At 38.3% G+C, this 21,830-nt stretch overlaps 1 protein-coding gene across 7 annotated transcripts in view; it reads right to left on the bottom strand.

The window, feature by feature from the left end:
- Positions 1-21,830, bottom strand: part of PPP1R12A (protein phosphatase 1 regulatory subunit 12A) — a 90,672-nt gene that overhangs the window by 20,866 nt on the left and 47,976 nt on the right. For 4 of the 7 annotated variants that reach the window (XM_083463086.1, XM_083463083.1, XM_083463085.1 and 1 more), the window contains exons 4-13: positions 19,354-19,513; positions 18,656-18,800; positions 15,961-16,035; positions 14,341-14,429; positions 13,568-13,725; positions 11,023-11,141; positions 5,893-6,105; positions 4,797-5,014; positions 3,814-3,981; positions 3,234-3,407 (exon numbers count right to left, since the gene is read on the bottom strand). In XM_083463086.1, coding sequence (XP_083319212.1) covers positions 3,234-3,407; positions 3,814-3,981; positions 4,797-5,014; positions 5,893-6,105; positions 11,023-11,141; positions 13,568-13,725; positions 14,341-14,429; positions 15,961-16,035; positions 18,656-18,800; positions 19,354-19,513 — 1,519 coding nt within the window. The remainder of the gene's footprint in view (positions 1-3,233; positions 3,408-3,813; positions 3,982-4,796; positions 5,015-5,892; positions 6,106-11,022; positions 11,142-13,567; positions 13,726-14,340; positions 14,430-15,960; positions 16,036-18,655; positions 18,801-19,353; positions 19,514-21,830) is intronic. The other 3 variants (XM_083463089.1, XM_083463087.1, XM_083463088.1) reach the window with 2 other exon arrangements.

Below are 21,830 nucleotides of genomic sequence, written 5' to 3'. Positions count from 1 at the left end.
CTCATCCAGAAAGCTTATGGTATGCACATTTCTGAACATTTTGCTGTGTCACTTCCTTTCATTTATTTTCTGCCCTGCTTTAGATGAGATATCTTAAAGATACCAGACACCCAAGTGTCATAAGTGTTAAGTATACTGCACTAACATACATACATAAATGCATTAAGCTTTACAGTTAGCTATTATGTTTATGCCTCATAACCTTTGCCTCAGCTATGATCATTTAAAGTATGACCATTTAAAGAAAGTGGGGAAATAGGAAGAGCAAACAAACACTCCTCAACATATTCTTAGCAGTAGGCAATTTTGTCATCCTAGGTTATTCTAAGCAGCCAACAAACTCACATAATCAAACACTGAACTCTGAATGAATAAATTGAACTACTTTGGGACCATGTAATAACTGCCACTATGTACAGTCATGGGAAAAAGAAAGTGCACCCTCCTTGAATTCTGTGGTTTTACATATCGGGACGTAATAGCAACCATTTGTTCTTTTCCAGGCCTTAAAATTAGGTAAATACAACCTCGTATGAACAATAATTCATGACCCATTACAACGTGTCATGATTTATTTAACAGAAATAAAGCCATGATGGAGGAATCATGTGTGGAAAAATGAAGTACACCCTTACTGCTGCCATAGCAATGAAGAGGCTAAGTAGCAGACAGGGGCTGCTAATCATATGCCCTTGCTTATTTGAACAGCAGCAAGTGTGCCCACCTCTATAAAAGCTGGGGTTTGGGCAGTCTGTTGGTCTGGAGCATTCAGGTGTATTTTAACACAGTGCCAAGGAGGAAATATGACACCATGCTCTTAGAGAAGCAAGTGCTGCTGCCCATGAAACTCTGAAGGGTTCCAAGGCCATCTCCAACCAATGTTAAGTCCCTCATTCTACAGTGAGAAAGATTTTCAAAAGTGGAAAACATTCAATACAGTTCCCAATCATTTCAGGAGTGGACGTCCCAGCAAATTCACCCAAAGGTCAGATAGCACAATGCTCAGAGAAATTGCAAAAACCCCAAGAGTTACATCTCAGGCTCTACAAGCCTCAGTTAGCATGTTAAAAGTTCGTGACAATTCAATTAGAAAAAGGCTGAACAAGCATGGTTTGTTTGGAAGGGTTTCCAGGAGAAAGCCTCGTCTCTCTAAAAAGAACATGGCAACATGGCTTTGGTTTGCAAAGTTGCACCTGAACAAACCACTAGACTTCTGGAACAATGTCTTTTGGACGGATGAGACCAAAGTGGAGATGTTTGGCCATAATGCACAGCGCCATGTTTAGCCATGTGTGGAAAACTACGTACACCTTACGATTCAATAGCTTGTAGAACCACCATGGTTAGTTTTTCCACACATGGCTTTCCCATTTTGGCTTTATTTCTGTTAAATAAATAATGACATGGCACAATATCACGTGTTGTTGTTCATTTGAGGTTGTATTTACCTTATCTCAAGACCTGCTAAGGAACAGATGATTGTTATTACATCTTCATATGTAAAACCACAGAATTCAAAGAGGAGGTAGGCACCTTCTGGACAACACATTTTAAAAATCAAGGTAATTTAGACCACCAACAGAAATCTAAATGTGTTATTTCATCCTGTGCAACACACATGCAAAACCTTGACACACTGGTGAGAGTGAAGAAAGAAACTGAATGCCTGAATTTTGAACTTCCTTGCTTTTTCAGCTCCTCTCAGGCTTTTTAACTATAGTATTTTTTAAAAAAAAAACCACACTTGTTGCAATAAAATTTAGTCATTACATACACCTTGCATTTAATCCTAGATATATTATGCAACTTTTAATGAATAAAGTTGCCTGGTTCGCCAACTTTATTCCTATTATTTCCAGACACGATCCTTCTTCAAAGCATACAATGTGCATTGTGGCAATACTTGATTTGTCTTCCACATTAAATTGATCTTTAAAAGGAACTAAGAATGCAGTCTCAGAGCATTCGTGTTTGTGTGCATTTATGCCAGAACAAACTAAGAACATTGCCACACCTTAAAAACATAATAGGTTAAAGGGCATGGGCTTTCAGAATAACAACCTACATCTTCAGATGAATGAAACAGGAAGATAAGCTGGTTTGTGTATATATACTTTGAAAAGGCCTAGGTTTATTTTAAATTCTGGTGTCTCTTCTTCTCCACACCAAAATATACATCCTCTTCTCTCCCTCCCTAGAATATTTTGTGAGGTCAGCGGACAGGCAGGTTTGTTTGTTTGGCAAGATCAAATGGTCCCTAATATGACACTTTGGGCTGCTTTGACCATTCTTCAAAATAGAATACTTGGCTCTCTATGTCGAAGGCCACTTCCTAAAGAGATATTGTGCGCCACTTTCTATATCTAGAGTACCTGATACATCTACTGACATGTATTTACAGGCATTACAGCAGCCTTTTTGCCTTCTTTATTTTTTAAAAAAGGCTTTTTCTTATTTCTGAGAGGGGAAATGCACAGCAAGTTCAAACCATAGCATTTTCCTTAACACACAAAGTCACTTGGGAAGAAAGATGACAAAAGGGATTTGGGGCCCAAACGACACATTTCCACAGGAAAAACCAGAAAACATAAAAACAGCAGTGTAGAAGAAAAGGTGCTCTCAGACACTGACATGGACAACTTGTTGCATTTACGTTTATCACGGTTTAAATACATATGGTGTTTCCATATTGACCAGAATCTTATATGTTTGGAAACAGTTCTTCCCATCTAAACAGCTGATAAATTCTTCTCACAATTCATGAAACTGAAAAACTTTTCTCAATTCTCTACAGATAAAGAACTGCTGTAAATGTGGAGACACTGAACATGCATACCACTCTCTACCTTAGTTTTTAAGTGGCATAGAACCATGGGAACTAGGTGAACAGGGAAGATGAAAAATGACTTCCCATTTTTAAAATTGTATTCCCTGTTTTATTGTATTTTTGATTTTTTGTTGGAAGCCACCCAGAGTAGCTGGGGAAACCCAGCCAGATGGGTGGGGTATAAATAATAAATTTTTGATGATGATGATGATGATGATGATGATGATGATGATGATGATGGAAGCTGAGGATTGTCTACATGTTTCCCATCACATATATTACATGTGGGCAAAATATCAACGTATCTACAATTGTATTAATGCATCTTTTGTGAGTAGGCATTTGTTCACCTCACACTAATGAATCACAGCACAAGTGAAGTATCATTCTCAGAACTTTTACACACCTGCGTCTCTCCCTGACCTCTGAAGCTGAGGACACAGTGCCAGAAGTAGTTGTAGTCAAGGCTGTGGTAGTCGCAGTATTTACAACTGATGGTGCAACAGGAACGGTCACTGCCGTAGGAACATTGTCTTTGTCTCTCTCAGTACTATCCTCAGCCCATAAACGATTTGAGGTACTATAGCATCATGGCAACAACACAAAAAGAGAAAAGGAAACAGCTAAACAATGAAAGCACTTTACTAAAACAGTGTGATACAAAGGGATGGATTTTTTCTTTTTTAAAATACAAATTTGAGGCTGGTTTTGCTACAGAAGTATCTACATAGCTCCTGGGGAGCTTTACTAAAAGTAAAGCTTCGACTGTATTTTCACCCCATTCCTATATATTATTTTTTACCTGTTTACAGACATGCATAGCTATTGCTTTATAATGCAAGCTTCATTTTGAGCCAGATTACATACTGACCACAGGTAACAGCAAAAATGAAAAAAATCCAGAGCCCAGTACCTTCTACACAAAAATGCATGCACATACATAAAGCACACAGTGGACATAACACAAACGACATTGATGGTCCCACCTGCTTTGTATGCCTGCTGTTGCTGAACCCGTTGTAATCTTTGTAGCAGTGCTTGTGCTGGAAAGCAGGCTTTTCTGAAGACCAGCGGGGGAGGTAACTGTTGATACTGACGTAATACTTGGAATACTAGAACTAATCAAGTCATCTTGTCTTCTACCAAAGGAACCACTGAAAAGTCATTTGAATTTACAAAAATAAGCACTGTGTATTTATTAAGTTATAAATCACCATCCATTCTTCTTTGATGGGCCCTCGATTTCCATCTACTGAATAGTTCCAGATATTTGTAAAAAAGTTAAGCATAATTACAAGAACTCTAATTTCCCTCATTTCCATAAAAAGACTACAAAGATTGTATACCCAATTTTAACATCATACCAATATATCTGCTTGCAGTCTTATGGCACACTTAATAGCACTGTGTTGTTGCTATTACAGCCCATCACTTACATACAGAAAATCTAATTGCTGATTAAAAGTATCATCAACTAAAATATATGAGCCAAACTGAGTCTTAGACATCACTTACTCACACCGAGCATGGCCATCACTGAAGGGCAAGGATGCTGCCACAGTTGCTTCATGAACAGTTTGGCATTAAGAGGCAACAAGGAAGCTGTTCTAAGAACTGAAAGTGCAGCTTTTCTGGAAGCAAATAACTGAGGAAGCTGTGACTAGCAGTCCTCATCCATTTGGGATTGGAAAGCACCAGAACCATATTTCCTCAAACACTGATTTCCTCTTTCAGCTGATGGCTTTGTAGTGTTTATCCAATTAAGGTATAATAATAAAACAGCTCCCGCCATTTTCAGGTAAATAGCTAATGTATAAAACCTTCTTTTAAGAACACAAATATTGCTGTCCTTCATATTACTATTTGAAAATGCAGACAGTACAAAATTCATTATGTACCACCATGTAGTTCTATAAAAATACCTGGAATTCTTTATACTTTTAACATCTACAAAACATACACTATTTACCTTCTTTGATAGGTTGTGTTTAGTGGTGAAGATCCTTCATTTGAGATATTTTTCTTTGCATCTTCTTCCCATTTTCTTCTTGTGTAAGAACCACTACCACGTATTAAACTGGCTGACGTATCCCTGTTTTCTTTCTCTTCAATGTCAGATGTACTGGCCAGCCGTCTTGGAATTGTAGGAGCAACATATGCAAGCCTAGTTCCTTTTGTATCTTTATCCTGCAAGAGAATTTTTTTTTACAAAGTTTACAAGTTTGACTTACGATTATGATTTTTGAAAGGTCAACTGCATGTGTAGCCAACATGACACCAATTTTAATTACACACACACACACTCCCATCAATTTATGGGCCATATAGCGAAAAAGTGTTAAAACAGGCACACTGTTTCTAGTTCATGCGTAAATATAAGCATCTAGCAATAAATCTTCTAAAGGGAGGCTGCCACTTACGCTTTACATATTTTACTGTAAACAATGTCAAATAGAAACTTTGGCATTTGAGAATACAAATAATTAGTTGTCAAACCTGAACTAAATTACACAGAGCCTAACACACATGACTGATAATTGTACAGAATTATGCTTCCTACACAAGTTGTCTGGAAAGTCTGGCCTTCCCATCACTGAATTACACTGAAAGTGATCTACTACAAAGAAAGAAAGAAAGTAGTTAAACCTTGTACAAAGAGTAACCACACATTAGGAAGCATTTCCTATTTGAAGGATGGAAAAAATGCCACACCATTCTTGAAAGCACATCCTTTCCCCCCGGAAACTTTGCCCAAGGAACTAGATGAAAAATGCAGAAAGACATACAAAGATCACTGAACCCCTGTCTTTGATGAACGGAAATCTTTCATGGTACACCACATACCAACTACTAGTGCCTCCTAAGACTTCACCAGGAACTAGGCACATAAGTTCATGATTTGTCTTCACAGCTTTTAGGAGTAGAAACTTTATTCCATGATATGTGGAAGTCAGAATTTGGTAAGGAATTCATCATCTTCAGACACTGGTCTTTCTTTTTAAAAAAATAAAAAACCATCACCATCCATAATTTAATTACGTCGTGTGTTCTGGAAAAAATGTTACCTTGTCTTTGTTGTCTAATGAAGAGGACAATCTAGGGCTTGAAGCTGATCGCATAACTCCTGTCGAATCCTTTTCTTTCTGAGTTTCTTTGCTAGCTGTAATCTCTGCCAGTGCCCCATAACTGCCAGTCTTTCGAAGACCTAGTCTCCATGAAGCAGGAGACTCATCTTTTCTCTCTTCTTCTTTGGGAGAAACCTTAGTTGAAGTTGGGAACTGTAAAACACAGGGTTGCTTTTCTGTAAGTCTTGTTCTTCCAAGTGTCCTCTGTGCAGTCAAACATTTGGAAGTGTACATACACAGGCCACAAAATGAGTAATTCCACAACTTTGACAGGAATGGAGTATGTCTGTGCCCTTCTCGCTGACATATTTGCCCTTGTGAGCATGAACCATGTATTTCTCCTCAGTTCACATGAGATCACCACTGGTAGCAAACCACAAATAATTTTTAAGACAAGTTGAGTTTCTATGCTAGAGAAGGAGGGTAGGATGTGCAACTGCACAGAGCACACTTGGAGAACAGGGATTACAGGCAAGCAACCCTGTTATCTCCTTTGTGATCTTTGTGAAGTCCCACATTTGACAAGCAAGTAAGCAACATTGTCTAGTACAGATTCATCCACCATGGACTCTACACTCAGGGAAAGCAGCAATGGGCCTTGGCATTGCTTACTCCCTTCTTATTGAATTCCAACACTGCCCCAGATGCAAAGTCACTTTTGGTGTGTTTAGGTATTGGGGAAGAATGCTAGCTATTCATCTGAACAGCTCTCTTTTTACTTAGCTTTGTACTCTAACACAATGGTTGTCCATTGTGAAACATGGTTTAGAGCAACATGAACTTTGATGTCGCACAGCTGCTACAGAAATCCACCCTGAACCCTGCTGCTTACCACTGTGTTCTGTTCAGCAGTCACTAATATTCCTTGCACAAATGTGCTCTGACCCAAAACCTAAGTTCCAGTAAGCCTCCTTCATGAATCCTTGATTAAATCTGCTAGTGCCCAGGTTGTGGCCTTCCTCAAAATAGAGGCAAGGGAAGGAATTATCTTTACTACAAGGTATACACTTCTTAAAACCTGCCCTATCACCAAAAGTCATTTAATTTAAACTGTTAAATAAGATAAGAAGGGAAAGGGGGGCACTGGGAGAAAGATAAACAGAACCTGCCATGTCATCCAAGGTAACACAATGCAAAGCTTGCTAGCTGCAATATGTTGTGGCAGTTAGACATTCACCCAACCTCAGATCATGTAGATGAGGGCAAACATGGCTGCCAAGGTAATAGGTACAAGCAAATGACTTCTGTCAAAGCCTAAGAATTTCTACATGGTGGCCTATGTTTGCTCACAGCAGAAAGTGGGACTATACAAAGGTCACAGAAGAAAGACACATTCTCAACCTCAGTATTTTTAATTCCAGAATTCCATGCTTCATGGTATATTTCAAAATGAAATTCCTTATAGATGTATATTGTATGTATGTGGAAAAGGAAGCAAGACCTCACACAATTTCCTGGGCAAGTTAATAAATTCCAAACACTTGGTAAATCAACTTTTCAAAGGTTAGCTTTGTAAACATTACACTATAAACTACAAATTAACAATGAGATGCAAAAGAGACACACTATTTAAAATCATGCAGCTACAGTGCCAATATTTGAATTAACACTTGTTATTTTGCAACCTGGAGGGGGAAACCACACACAGAGCCCTCACCAGAGACTTTTCACCTTTACTGGGAACAAGAATAATGCCAGTTTTACGTAAGCCCTGCCTCCATGATGCAGGATCTACAGAGTCCACCACAGGCATGATAGCAGGAAGAAAGTCATACTAAAGCCAATTGGACAAGACATATAAAAGAGATATAAAGATTGAACAAAAAAAATATGTTGGCCTTTAATTTAAAAGTCTACATGTTTTAATCCCTATTTACTTTTTACAGAACTGCAGTAAAAGCAGTCAGCTTTTTTCAGCACATATTCACAGAATTATAGCCATATATGAGCAGAGATGTGCAAAAGTCAGAGGAGGTCCTATCTTTGACCTTTGAACAGGGAAGCAGGAAATTCAAGAGGGATACAGCTCTAGCCCTTCGTATTTTTTCTCTTGTGAAAGAAAGCAGCATGGAGATTGGAAAGGAAGAGAGGGGTAAAGGCATATGCACTGGAATGGAGAAGCAGAAGGAAAATGAAGAAAGGAAACAGATTGAAAGATAGGCAGTATGTTTCTTTTGCACCCATACTTTAGGCACCAGAACTCTTATCTATGCTTGTAATTTAAAAAGCATGAAAATTAGTACTTGTGCTTAAACGGGCGGACACACCTCTGTTCCATGACTACTTTCCTTGTTATTCCTTTACATGATTACTTTAAGACAGGGTGAGAGCAGAATCAGCTGTGCAGTACATGAGTAACCTCACAACTGTTTATACATTTTCTTACAGGCTTTCTTTCTCAAAAATCTCAGCCAGACACAGATTAGGGTACCGAGGAAAAGGACTTTCCGGTGGCAGGCTAGATAAGTATTTGTGGTCATTTATGAGAATGTACACATGTACATTAGGTAGGTAGGTAGGTAGTAGATTAGATAAATATATATAACACCAATGGGCTATACTCAGTTTTTTATGAGTAGAAATCTGCTCTCACAGTGGGACTTTGCTACTCATGAAAAGCCTCTCCCGATGGTCACAGGATTTTCAGAAAGGGTCGTGGTGGAAAGTGGAAGCTGCCCAAAATCAGGTAGGGGCAGGTTGCCAAGTAGGAAGTTACTTGTATAAGCGACCTTCATCTGATTCTGGCCAAGTCCTCTTTCCTACTGCAGTCCTTCTCACCACAACCAAGGTGTTTTCCTGAGGGTCCCCCAAATAACTAGATTTTTGAGGGATTCCAGAAACTGTACGATGAGGAGACGGGTGAAAGACCCATTTTATAAGTGGACTTTTCCTCAGACAGGACTGACTACAATTCCATAGTTGAAATAAAAACATAATTTTTTCACATTTAAAATGAAAATACAGGAAAATCTATCAATTTAGGTCAATGAGCATCTTGGCTTCTGTAAGAATATTACTCATTATATTGAATTGTGCTAGCATTCCTCTAATCACATATATGGTGGTGATTCATTCTTCCCCACTTTCACCTTAGGAGAGTTGGTATTTCAGATCAACTTGTAACTGCCTGTTACAGCCGCACAACTCACTCATGCCATGCCTCCTCTTCCCTGCCAGCTCTACACTGCTGTCACTGTTTCAGAATTGGTATTTCACAACAATATTGTAAACAGTTGTTATAGCACCAACACTCATCCATATCACGACACCTCATCCCACCAGCTCCACGCTGCTGCCACCACCTTCTCACACAATCAATGTGGGATTCTCCTAGACATTTGCCCAATCAAGAAAAAACAGCAAGGAAAGAAACATACAGCCTCCTCTGTGTTAAAAAGGTGGCTGCATGTACAAAGCTGCAGTCTTTCTTTAATGAAAGCAACCGGTTGAGTACTAAATTACAAGGCTCTTTTGGAAGATATACCTTCAGGGCTTTTTGATATGTTTTGTTTTTTTATCATCTATGCACACCTTTCTGTAGAAAGATACTCTACAAGGTGTTCCATAAAAATATCTATTGTGTGAATTTGTTCCTTGAAAGACTCCCTTATTCCTTACATACCTGGCAGGTCACTGCAGGGAGAACTTCTCCTGCAAGACCCAAATATCTCAGAAACCCACTCAACAGTAACTCAGAGCAGGGTTTTAAGTGTGGCTGTCCTTGTTCTGTGGAACAGCTTCTTGTTGAGATACGACAGGCACTCACTATCTGTACTTCCTGGAAACAATCAGATGTTTTTGTTCCAACAAGCCTTCTCAGCTGGATGAACAGGTCTCTGCCACGGGTGTCTATTTGGTGTCCCCCCCCTTTTAATTCCTTTTTAATACTGTTTAAAATTGTTTTAGCTGCTTATATTGCATTCTCTACAGCACCTTGAGACATATATGGAAGGTGAATAATAAATTAATAAGAATGAATTTTTAAAATGATGTCTCAAATTCTTATTTGCAATTTACTGAAAATATTAATTTGAGGCTTGGGGGGCATTAACTTATATCTAGTACTTGACATGAAGGTGCATCTTAGGAGGAAAGCATTGCAGGTCTTAAAAAAGAGAGAGCTCAAAATCACAGGTGTGTAAAAAAAATACTCAGGCAACAAGTATTAAAACTAGATCTTTTTCTTGGGATAACACAACAAGCACAGGTATTTACTGACTGTTCCTCAAATGAAGCAAACTAAGAATTTTTGCAGAATTGACATCATCTCTATGTGTTCTAATACAGAAAGCTAACAAAGTAATTAAAAGTGAACAACTCTGTTTATTCTACATGAAGTTTGCCCTCTACATTTTAAACAACCTTCCTGACTAAGCCAAAAGGATGAAAACCACATTCGTTTGAACACACACACACCAACTTCATGAACGGCTATATGTAGACTACAGTAAACTAAGGTGGTAAGGCCCCAATCACAAGCAAAAAGAGGTGTACAAAAAAAGAGAGATGTTTTTATTAAGCCCAATGCATTTTTAAAAAACCCTCCTCTTCAGGGAACTCTTGAACATCAAATCTGAGCCTGGTATCTGAAGTTACAACTTGCTCCCATTTCAAATGAACATGCCATGGATTGTATCCAATAGGCCCCCTCTTTGATTGGAGGCTTTCACAAAAAGAGAATGAAGCAATTTTGCCAATTCCCGTCACCTTCTATGCTGTTCCCACCCAACTGTCTGAAGCCGATTTGGGGGAAAGATGGAGGGGGAATTGGAATTGGCAAAAATGACCTCCCCTCCCATCCGCTGGGGAAAGCTTCCGCTGGTCAAAATGCCTTCAGCAACACCACTGGATACAAGCCTATAATCTTATTTGGCATAATATCTGAAACCTTGAGAGCCAGCATCAGTCAGTGTAGGCAATACTGAGCTAGTTGGGTCAGTGATCTGACTCTATGTCAGGCAGCTTCCTATGCAACAGTTGATCAATCAAGGCATTTTAATAGTGAGAAGAGTTCATGATATAATGTGTACACTTTACTCTTAACTAGATAACCGAAACAAACTGTTTTACCTTCTTAATGGGGGATGTAGGTGTCACTTGACCAGTAGTAACTGATGGTGTTGTCACAGCTATAGGAGCAGCTTGCACATTGGTGGTATTTGAATTATTTGTTGTAGGTTTGTTCTTGTCTGTAAATAAATCATTTAGAGGATAAAGTAATTCAAAATCCATTTAAAGATAACTAATACTTTTTACATTACAGAGGCCCAGTCTGAACAATAAAGTTTACAGGCACGGGGGGCGGGGGGGGGGGGTAGACAGGTATGTTCACTTTCTTTCAGGTGTTCCCACTGGCCATTTTGCTGCTTGGTGAGTCTGAAAAACTGAGGGGAGCGTGCCTGCCTCTCATAATTCTTTGCTCCTGCCTTCAATCACGTGACGAGGAACAGCCCACACCACTGGCCCTGGTATCCCGCAAAGTAAATAAGGGGTTGGCTCCACTATGGAATAAGTGTCCCAGTACCATATTCCTGCTACATTATAGAAGAGTATGAATTGTTTTATTGTATTGTTTTTATTTACTGCCCAGAAGATACACCAAGTAACTTCAGGTTTTGTTCCAAACTATTTGAAAGTATACTTAAAGAGCACTAGTAGTTGGAGAAGATGATCAGGCTATGCATCTAACTACAGTGGTACCTCGGGTTAAGTATTTAATTTGTTCCGGAGGTCCGTTCTTAACCTGAAACTGTTCTTAACCTGAATCACCACTTTAGCTAATGGGGCCTCCCGCTGCTGCCACAACACGATTTCTGTTCTCATCCTGAAGCAAAGTTCTTAACCAGAGGTAATATTTCTGGGTTAGCAGAGTCTGTAACCTGAAGCGTATGTAACCAGGGGTACCACTGTACATTTGTTGTAGAACACTACCCGAAAATAAATAAATAAATCAGTGTTTTCCTGTTATGAGAACAGTAGCTCCATAGAAGAGCACTGAGAAGCATGGACTTGAAACAAAAAATTCCCCAGCTATTTTAGTTTTAAAAATGTTTCTAATCATTATGGCTATAGACAAAATTGTAAGGCTATGAGAATAAAAAAATCACATGAAATATACCAGAACTGAGACCCATGATTCCCCATCATCTCTGAACCTGGATACAATTTCATTAGCACCACTTAAGGCAGTACTAAATATATACCGCAATGGAAATAGTTTTATAAAATCATTTTAAAATACAGAAAATCTCCTGCAATAAAAATGCTTACAAATTATGGGGACAATACCGTCTGACACCTTGTGCACATCCTCACAAGCCTAACACTGCGTGCAGGAGAAGCAGGACTACCAGGGTTGGTGGGTGTTGACCATTTAGGAGCCTTCCTCCTTTAATAATTTTATTAAAAATATTTTCACCCCATCTTTCCATTAAAAAACAATTCACACTTGGCACATGGAAGGGAATGGATGTGGAGAGGGGCTGGAATTTCCCCAGTGTCTGTTTAAAAATACAGCACTGTGTTTAAATAACTGTACTTTAATAACAGTTTCCCGAGAAAATGCAGTGATGTGTTTGCTTTTTAGTATTTCTCCACTTGAACAAGGGAAATTTAAGCCCTTTTAACAGTCCAATGTTTATTTCTCAAATCACTCAAAGCTCCTTTCATTTAAATATTAAATTTAAATTCACACTACACAAAATATACACCAGAGCAGGCTCTACTCCACCTAGAATATTCCAGGTTCCAAAACATTTTATTGTGAATCCACCTTTAAATGAGTAAGAGGGAAAGGAGAAGGTACAAATTTGGAACACAGAGATTCAGCTCCAGGGAAAAGCCTAAGTTCTCTAGCATGCCAAATAAAGTATGATGAAAGCCTTGTTGATATTTAAAAACCTCTAAGTTTACATAAATTAATTCTTGTGTCACAGTCATATTTTCCTGGCACAAGACTGCATAGTAGCAACAAAGAAAACAGAGTAATGAGAGTCATATAACTCAAGAAATGCTGAAGTGATGAGTCTGAAACTTTTAAGCTGTTAGTGGAAGACATGCATATATATTAAATTGTGCTCCTCCAGCTTATAGCTGTTATTTAAGTGAAATAAATAGATCCCTTTTGATTCACTATTTTAAAATTAACCTTAAAATGTGTTTTAAAAAACCATGAGTATGAGGAAAAGGCAAGGAACAGGGGAGTTTCTAGACATCTGCATGGCTGAAATTGCATTGTCATAGTGCTAGTGAACTTTCTGATACAGAATCTAAGAGTTTTTCACAGCTAATTAGCACATTCTTGACATCTTCCAGATAAGATATAGATTTATTATATATGAATTCTAATAGATGTACTATGTGTGAGTTTGCTCTGTACAGTTTCTAGTTACTGTATTACCATGTTAAGGTTTCTGGACAATCAAGTGACATAAAGATAGTTAATTTTGTTTAAAATGACGTATCTCGTGGTTTGCACATTAATGAATTTTATACTTGTCCCTAAATGACCTCCAAACTTGAAGAAGCATGAAGTAATGAGGAAGTAATCCAATGGTGAATTAAACTAAACTGAATTTAAAAGCAATTGTAAAGCAAAATTGTTGTTCTATAATACCTGTTTCTGCTTCAGATTCGGAGTCTTCTTCCTCATCTTCTTCACTAGAGCAACTGGACTCATCTTTCTTTCCTTCTTCCTCTTCATCAGCTTTTTCTTGCTCTAGAGACTCAATGTTTGATGCATTCTTATCTTGCTCAATGATCAAAGTCTCTTTACTGGAACAAGATTGTTTTGAAGCATGAAATATTTATTGCATTATTGGCTTCAGAAAAAAGATACCAGGGTGGGCTGTGACAGGAGCACAGATATGGACTCAGTGTTATTATGACAACCCTACTCCTTCTATGTTTCTTCAGTACAGGTAACCTGCCTCTTACATGAGGGTTCAGTTCTGGGGCTCCATGTGTATATGCAAAAATGAATAAAGACAAGAATCCCCAGGACACACACCCTCACCGCAAGGTGGAGAGCTGTCTATCTGGCTTCGGGAAGGCGGTATGAGGGCTCTGCATCCTGCTGCCTTCTCAAAGCCCAGTAAGCACTTGTCCAGTTTTGGGAAGGAGGCGGGAGGGCTCTAGGACCCTGCTAGAGCCCTTGTACTGCCTTCCCAAAGCCAGGTAAGTCTGTGATCACAGTTTTGCACAGGTGTGGTGGGGGTTAAATAAATGGAGGGTGGGTTTCCTCTGCTCTATTTATTTCCCCGCCCACCCATGCAAAGCTGTGATCAGTAAAATAAGTGTAAGACCAGTTACCTATACCTTCTCCAAGTAAACATGTAACCGTCTTCAACATTCCCCCTACACAGAGTTTATTTTAACTAATCTACTTACTTTTTAAACGGTTTTTGAGATTGATTATTGTCCATGTTTGCTGTAGATTCAATAAGGGGTGATTTCTTCTCCTTTTTTTCACTATGAAGCTTTAAGAGATATGAAAAGATTCAGTTAGATTTCTACAAGTGCTGATGCAAACACTAAAACATTTCAAGTCACCTGAAGTAGTATAACATGAAAAAACGGATTTACAAGATTAAGATCTCAGGGCAAATGTTAAGTGACAAATATTAAATAGCTATGTAATAAACTCCTTTAACATTTCAACATTGCTAACACGTTTTCAAGACGATTAATAATAATAGCTGTATTTGCACATCACACTAAACTATAGCTGCAGTTAACCTTTGTCTCCCCCTCCACATTACACATGGCTGGGGAAGATGACTTTGGAAGCTGTTACTTTCAGTTTTCTTTCCTGGCCATTTGCCATGTTTCCCGCATTCTGTACAGAGATTAATTCTAATTATTGTTAGTTTAAACAAGCCAGGCTCAGAAATGAAAATGGCTTTCTTGAAAATGACTGAAGTAAATGTTAAAACACAATTTGCTACAATCCACAATTTGCTATGGGTGACATAATTCAAAAATGGATAATTAAAGCCCAAAGTAGAAGCTGCCTAAATTCTCCTCTCAGTAACTTGCAGGGGGGAGGGGGCAGAGAGAACTCTTTAAGCTATGGCTCATGTGATATACAAATGTGGCCAATGTGTTTCAATCTTTGAACATTTCTGAATTAAAGCATCAGAAATAAAATCCGCAGTATCAAAGTAACCACATCACTTGATACAGTGTAAGGCTAGGTATACTGCATAAGTTTCCTTTTCAGTAAGATTTCTCATTTACTGTGTTTTCTTCATAATAAAAATTAAATTAGCACAAGGACACAGAAATTGACTGTGTCCAGGTTTACAAAGGAACATCCTCAGTTCATTCACACGTCTGATAAAATATGGACTCAACCACTGAACATATGCCAACTATTTTAAAAAACGCCACCACCAGGACGTTCAGAACTACTCATCTGCACTTCCATGAATGGGAGCACTTGCGGGAGCAAAATTATGTCACAGTCACTGCTGCTTCCCATTCAAACTTTTAAGTCCCCGAGAGGGGAACAGTTATTGCTAGGCATGCAGAACCATCACTCAACCTTCGTATTTGGAGGGAATTTTATAGCTGCTCATTAACAGCTCCAGTAGTGCTTCCCTTCTGATGTAAAGTAATTGTAGAATTTTAGTATGAGAATCCTCACACTCAGAGTTCTGGGTACTACCTAACTCTTTGTATAGTGTGGGAGAGGGGTAATGGAAAAGAACATCAGTGCACTATTCATGTTTTAAAAAAATACCAAGCACCTATTCCATGAAGTGAAATACACATAAAATAAAGATTATGGCCTTTGGATAAAACAAGACACTTATGAACTGAACATAAAATAAAGAATAGGCTTAGTGGTAGAGCACAATGCTTTGCATGCAGATAATCCCAAATTCAATCTTGGTATCTTCCATTAAATATCCTCAGCTTAAGACTCTGGTAGTCAGAGTAGACAATACCAGGCTAGACAAACCAATGATCTGATTAGTTTGTTCTCACAGTACTGAAAGAGCTCACCATATTTTGTTTCTTTTGAAGTTCTTCTAAATATCCTAAAATGTCTTCATCTGCTACATCAAATGCTGTCTGACCCTGCAGGAGAAATAAGCAACAAAATTAAATTATGGTACCATTAACTTGTCATACAGGGAGAGAGTATGCCACCAAGCTAAGCCCAACAGAAAGAATGGGCATGAAGTGTGCGCTTTGGGGGCATGAAGAGAGTGGGGACTGTTTCAACCAAAGGGCCACAAATACAATCAGTTTCAAGGTGATCATTCTATTGGCATGTGTCAAAATTGTTCCTTCTGTGTTTGTCCTGAAAATGACTGTGAATTGGACAATAGTTTCCAAGTCACAGGAAGTAACAGCTCCACATTAGTCCAGTATAAAGTAGACTGTCACTCCTGGTGATTCGGAAAATTTAAATTCCTGTAGACATTCAGGAAGTTAAAGAAGGGGAAATGATTTACTTAAAACACTTTGTTCATGTCCAGACACTGAGTTATAAAGAATTCTCCAAATAAGTAAAGGAATAAGCCAAACATATTAAGAGTTTTCTTGGCTACTGCTTGTTTCTCTTATGTGCGAGAGCCTTAAAAGAAAAGGTTACAGTGAGAAACTTTGAATTTAGATATACCTTTAAGATAGAGATTTTAAATAGAAAGTCGTATGTTGGAAATAGTCCTCACTGAGTTAACTAGAGTGGAATACACTTTCTTTGCCTATCCCATATTTATTTAACCTTCTTGGGAAGAAAGTTATTCTTCTCATTTCTCCTTTATACATCACATTATACTCTAATACAGTACAACTTACTAGGAAGTCTTGCCAGGTTTGCACACAATTTTCTTATGCCACACCTCTAGCAATGTTCTGTTGTAGCTTGTCACTCATCTTTCAACTCAATGCCTTACTTCATACGTACTGCTAACGGTTGATTGGTTTTATTCAGTGGTGGCATTGCCTCTGCAGAAAGACTTCCACTCACACAAGGACAAGACAAACAATTTTTGCCAATTCCTCAGCTGATTCCCTCCAAAAAGCTGTTCTTGAAGATTTGCAACTATTTTATAATAGAAGGGACATGCCAAGCATTGCAATAGCAAGGGGAATTGGTAAAATCTTGGTGTCCCAAGGGGTGAGGGCAGTTTTATGATATAGCTCACAAATCATGAGTTCAAAGGAAAATAATTAGAGCTGCAACTCTTTAGCAAACCTTAGAAGCTTATTTGAGTCCCAGCCTTTAGAGATGTAAAACAGTTCCATTAACAAAATCTACTAGTTGAATAATGTCAAGACTGCTCATAGACAGATAAATCTCCTCAAAACTTAAATGCCACCCTCCCTCTCCCCTGAGTATGACAGCACTGTGATATGAGTGTCTAAGCTTATTGCAAACTTTGTAATCAAGTGTAATGCTTTTCAAAATAAATCTTCATAAAAAGTTTAAGATACAGCTCTTCTCTGTAAATTTGGCTGGAGTAGCAGTTCAGAAATACTTGTTTCCAAATAGGCCCATAGGGTGGGAAAACAAGATATGAGATTTGGCAAGGGGCTGGGGAAGCTTCAACAAAAGGGAGAAGAAACCAGATGGTGCTTATAAGAATGAAAACAAGACAAGACATGCCACCAGAATTCATTCAAAAATCTAGCTCCACTTGAAACCTTCAGCCAACAGATCTTTTACTTTAGCCATTCAGTCCTTATATTCTTCCCTGTGCAATCTCCTACATTTGTTTTAACACATTTTAACATAAAAATCATTGGGGAAAGATGTGTACTTTGTAATTTAAAATTAGAACTACTCAAGATACAAAAAGGACTTTCTGGAATTATGCAGTTGTTTCCTGAACAGTATGTTCCCCTTAGTGAAGTAAAAATGTGTGTGTTTAATAACTGTACTTAAATGAACTGATTTCTTGCAATTTATTAAGGATTAAAAATTGGTTGCATTCACCCAGGCCTGTCCTTCCAAGCGGAATATATCAGATCACCTGAAGAGGCAAGCTACTACTAAATTTGGAGACATGCTAGGATTTTTATTTATAAGCTAACTAAGATACGGAAAACATCTGGCCATGATAAAGAATGACGTCAGCCATACTGTATTCTCACACTGATACACAATACAGTCAGCAATTATGTAAGGACATTAAGAGCTGCATCACACAAAGCCCTATACATCTTGGGTCACAAGTGTGTCTCCCAATGTCTCCCATCCTCAGCTTTAAGATCTGTGGAGGGGTGATTGAGAACTGTTTTTGTACATTATGGCTTTAACAGTAAATGCAATGATTCTAATACCCAATAACTCAAATTGTGTACAAACTGCTTTATAATTATAGCTAAACCATGATTTAAACAAGTACTTCAAACAATAGCGAACTAATAAAGTGACTTTTTATTTCATTATTCTTTATAAAGTATTTTTAAATGATCTCACTGCAGCTCAGATGCACATCTGAACTGCCAATGGTCACATTAAGGTAACCCCTTGGTGAAATTCAAATATATTTTATATAACAACTAAAAATAGTTTAAATTTCAAACCAGCATTTTCTTTTCAGACAGCTAGGATCATTATAAATTAGTTTCACTTGTTTCTAAGATGTACAGCTAAGTAGCAATAGCAAATACAGAATTCATAACCTACTTTTAATCAATAGATCAATAACAACACATTTTGACAAAGATTATGCAAAAGTCCTACCACTTTGTTGACAGTCTCCATATCGCACAAGTTTTCCACTAATATTCGACATGCTTCTTCTTTACCCCAATGAGCAGCCGCATGAAGTGGTGTCCAGCCATCATAATCTTTAATATTTACATCATAGCCAGCCTGTATTAAAAGCCTGAATAAATTTGATAAATTAAATTAAAAACAGAAAAACAACTGAAATAAAGTGCTATAAACATTTTAAAAACTGAAGGATTTGCTGGCATTTTCAGAGCACTGAAACATGTGAAGGGTTTAATGAGCATAGAATTTGCATTACACTGGTACCTTGGTTCCCAAACAGCTTTGTTGTTGAACAAATCAGCTCTCGAACGCTGCAACCCCAGAGGTAAGTGTTCCGGTTTGCAAACATTTTTTGGAAGCCAAACGTCCAATGCGGCTTCTATGGCTTCTGCTTGAGTGCAAGAATCTCCTGCAGCCAATTGGACGACGTACCTTGGTTTTTGAACAGTTTTGAGAGTTGAACAAACTCCCAGAACGGATTAAGTTCGAGAACTAAGGTACCACTGTATTTTCTCACATGGACCACCATATTGATTAAAAAGGTTGTACACAGAAAGACTTTAAAAAGTCACAATTTTAACATGTAAACCAAGGATCTGCGGAATAGTCTAAGCTACAGAAATTTGTAACTACAAAGTGTGAATCTGTATTACAAATTAACTTACTTTAATACTTCTGTATACCCTTTAGCAGCAGCTACATGGAGTGCTGTGCCACCAGATTTTGCATGCCGAACATCATTTATATGACCACTGTTAAGCCACTGTCTTGCATCTCTAAGCATTATTCGTTCTTCTTCTTTGCGAGCTGCCTCTATATCAACCCCTGAATGGAAAGAAATATTTTCATTTCTAAATATGTACATAAATTCTCATTCAAATGACATAAACACCGACACAAGATATCACAGGAGCCTCGCCCAGCATTATGGAAGCTGACTGCAATAATCAGCCGCCTCTGCTCCACTTAGGAGGGAAAGAGAAATGAGGAAGGGCAATAGTACTCCTTCACCCACTGAACCATTTCAATACTGTATTACTTTTCATAAAACATAGAATAGATAATGCCTTGGCAGAGTCATGGGCTCAAAGTTCAGTGTGGAAACAGGACCAGTAGCCATGCATTTTAATATAGCAGAAAGCTAGCACGGGTCTACAACAGGTACTCAAGTTGAGCCACCCAATGATTTCACAGCATTCCTGGGATGTATGTGGTGTGGAAGAGAGGAAAGTAGGGGCAATGCCAGTCTGTGCCATACACTGCTGGAGGTGGCATTCCCCCAGAAGAGTCAGGGCATCTCATGAGAAAAAGAAGACATAGATTGGTTGGATAGTGTCCAGCAAACTGGTTGAGCCAAGACATCCAGCATAAAAGCAAAGCAAAACTGCAGGTCAGAGAGACAAAGGCCATAAAAGGTAGTCTAGATGAGTATGATATTGGCGGGAGAAACAGGTAAAAAAACTTGCGTGGATTTATACCCGGGAATTCCTTATTTCCATACTCTTCATTTCCAGAAGATACAGCTATCGTCTTCAGTGTTCTCTAGTTTCTATGGCTAGGCAGCAACTCTGAATGCACTGCCTGTGAAACTAAATCAGAAACTATAACAGTTCTGGTGGCCTACTTTAGGGGGTCTCCCCCACCCCTGGAATGGGAATTAGTTCCTTCACCTACAGGAAAACCTCCCGTGTCCAGCTCAGGTTAAGTGGAAGGACGAAATGTATTATAGATTCATTCATATTTAAAATTATCTAATGTTCAACCCTTCCATGTAGTGAAAAATGCATGGCCATGCCAGTTTAAACAGGCAAAAGACATAAGACACAAAGGAATACAAAGAAAAAGTGGGTAGAGAAAGGCAGCAAAGGCACACAATACCTCAAGGACTGTCTTTTCTCACATGAACTAAACTGGGGTTTGAATTTGACATCCAGGGCCTTTTTCCATTTGCCCCCTTTTCATTGGTGCCCCCCCCCCACGTTCTGCAGGGAGGCACACCTGGCAATATCATTATCTATTTTTAGGTGTCAGGAAAGAAACATTTATTTAAAACCAGGCTTTCAGTCCTTAATTTGGAAAGTATTGTGTGTATTTCTGGCCTCTTTATTATCTAGCTTTGTCATGTACGTTGGTTTTGGTTTTATACATAGTTTTAATGTTTATATTATTTTGTAAGTTGCTTCAGGTCACTTTTTATTTTAAAAAAGCAAATAATAAATGCAATACAATGATTATTGTTATTGTTACTACTATTTTCAAGCCACATCCCCCTATCAATTTATGCATGCAAATTGGCATATGTTAATAAGTAACTCCAAAAATTCATATATCCATTGTGCATTGAGAATCTCATATTTATTTATTTTAACATTTAGCATTGTTTAAGAATACATGTTTAAGGTACAAAGTACATTCTAAGAATGGTCCACAGATGGCAATATTGCATCTCTAGCTCAGTGTTCAGTTTATTCCTTAAAAAAATGTTATTTGCTCTCTCTCAGGTACACTACAAAATCATTTTACATAAAGGTTGGTTGGGGGGACGGACGACTAATTAGCTACCTTTACAAGTTAATCAGCTGAAACGATTTAGCTTAATTCTAAAATATATTGCTCAGCTTGCATTTTAAAACATTTCAAAATTCTAATTCTCAGCATTTGTTAGCCTGCCAACAAGTATTGCTGTGTCACAAGCTCTGGGCACTTACCAACCTAGCATAATCAATCTTTAATGCTTAAAGATGGAAAGAAGAAAGAGTCTAGATACTGACCAGTGGCAAGTGAGTAAGTCAGCTATGCAACGGTTGCCATTATTTCTAGAAGTAAAATTCAGGACACAGAAGTTGGTGAACTATTGGGGAGGAATTGTTGAGCTTTCTTTAGGCAGTCAACCGCAAAATCCTGGACATTTTGCCTATTTTCCTAAATTCCCCCCGGATGCTATTTTCAGCAGTTAAATCCCAGACATGTCCGGGAAATTCCAGACATATGGCAAACCTAAGCTATGCAGTCAGTCCTTTAAAAATCCTCTCCAGATCCAGAAGACTGTAATAACCCAGTCATATCACTTTGGGGGTCAAGATGCTCAAGCAAGTGGCGGTTGTCTAATGTTAATCTCCTTTGCTTGAAACATATTATCTAG

The sequence above is a fragment of the Podarcis liolepis genome, assembly GCF_965112155.1.
Source record: "Podarcis liolepis genome assembly, chromosome: 10".
In the NCBI taxonomy this organism is placed as follows: domain Eukaryota; kingdom Metazoa; phylum Chordata; class Lepidosauria; order Squamata; family Lacertidae; genus Podarcis; species Podarcis liolepis.
The sequence above is the reverse complement of the archived record's forward strand: the minus strand, read 5'-3'. Positions and strand labels throughout refer to the sequence as shown.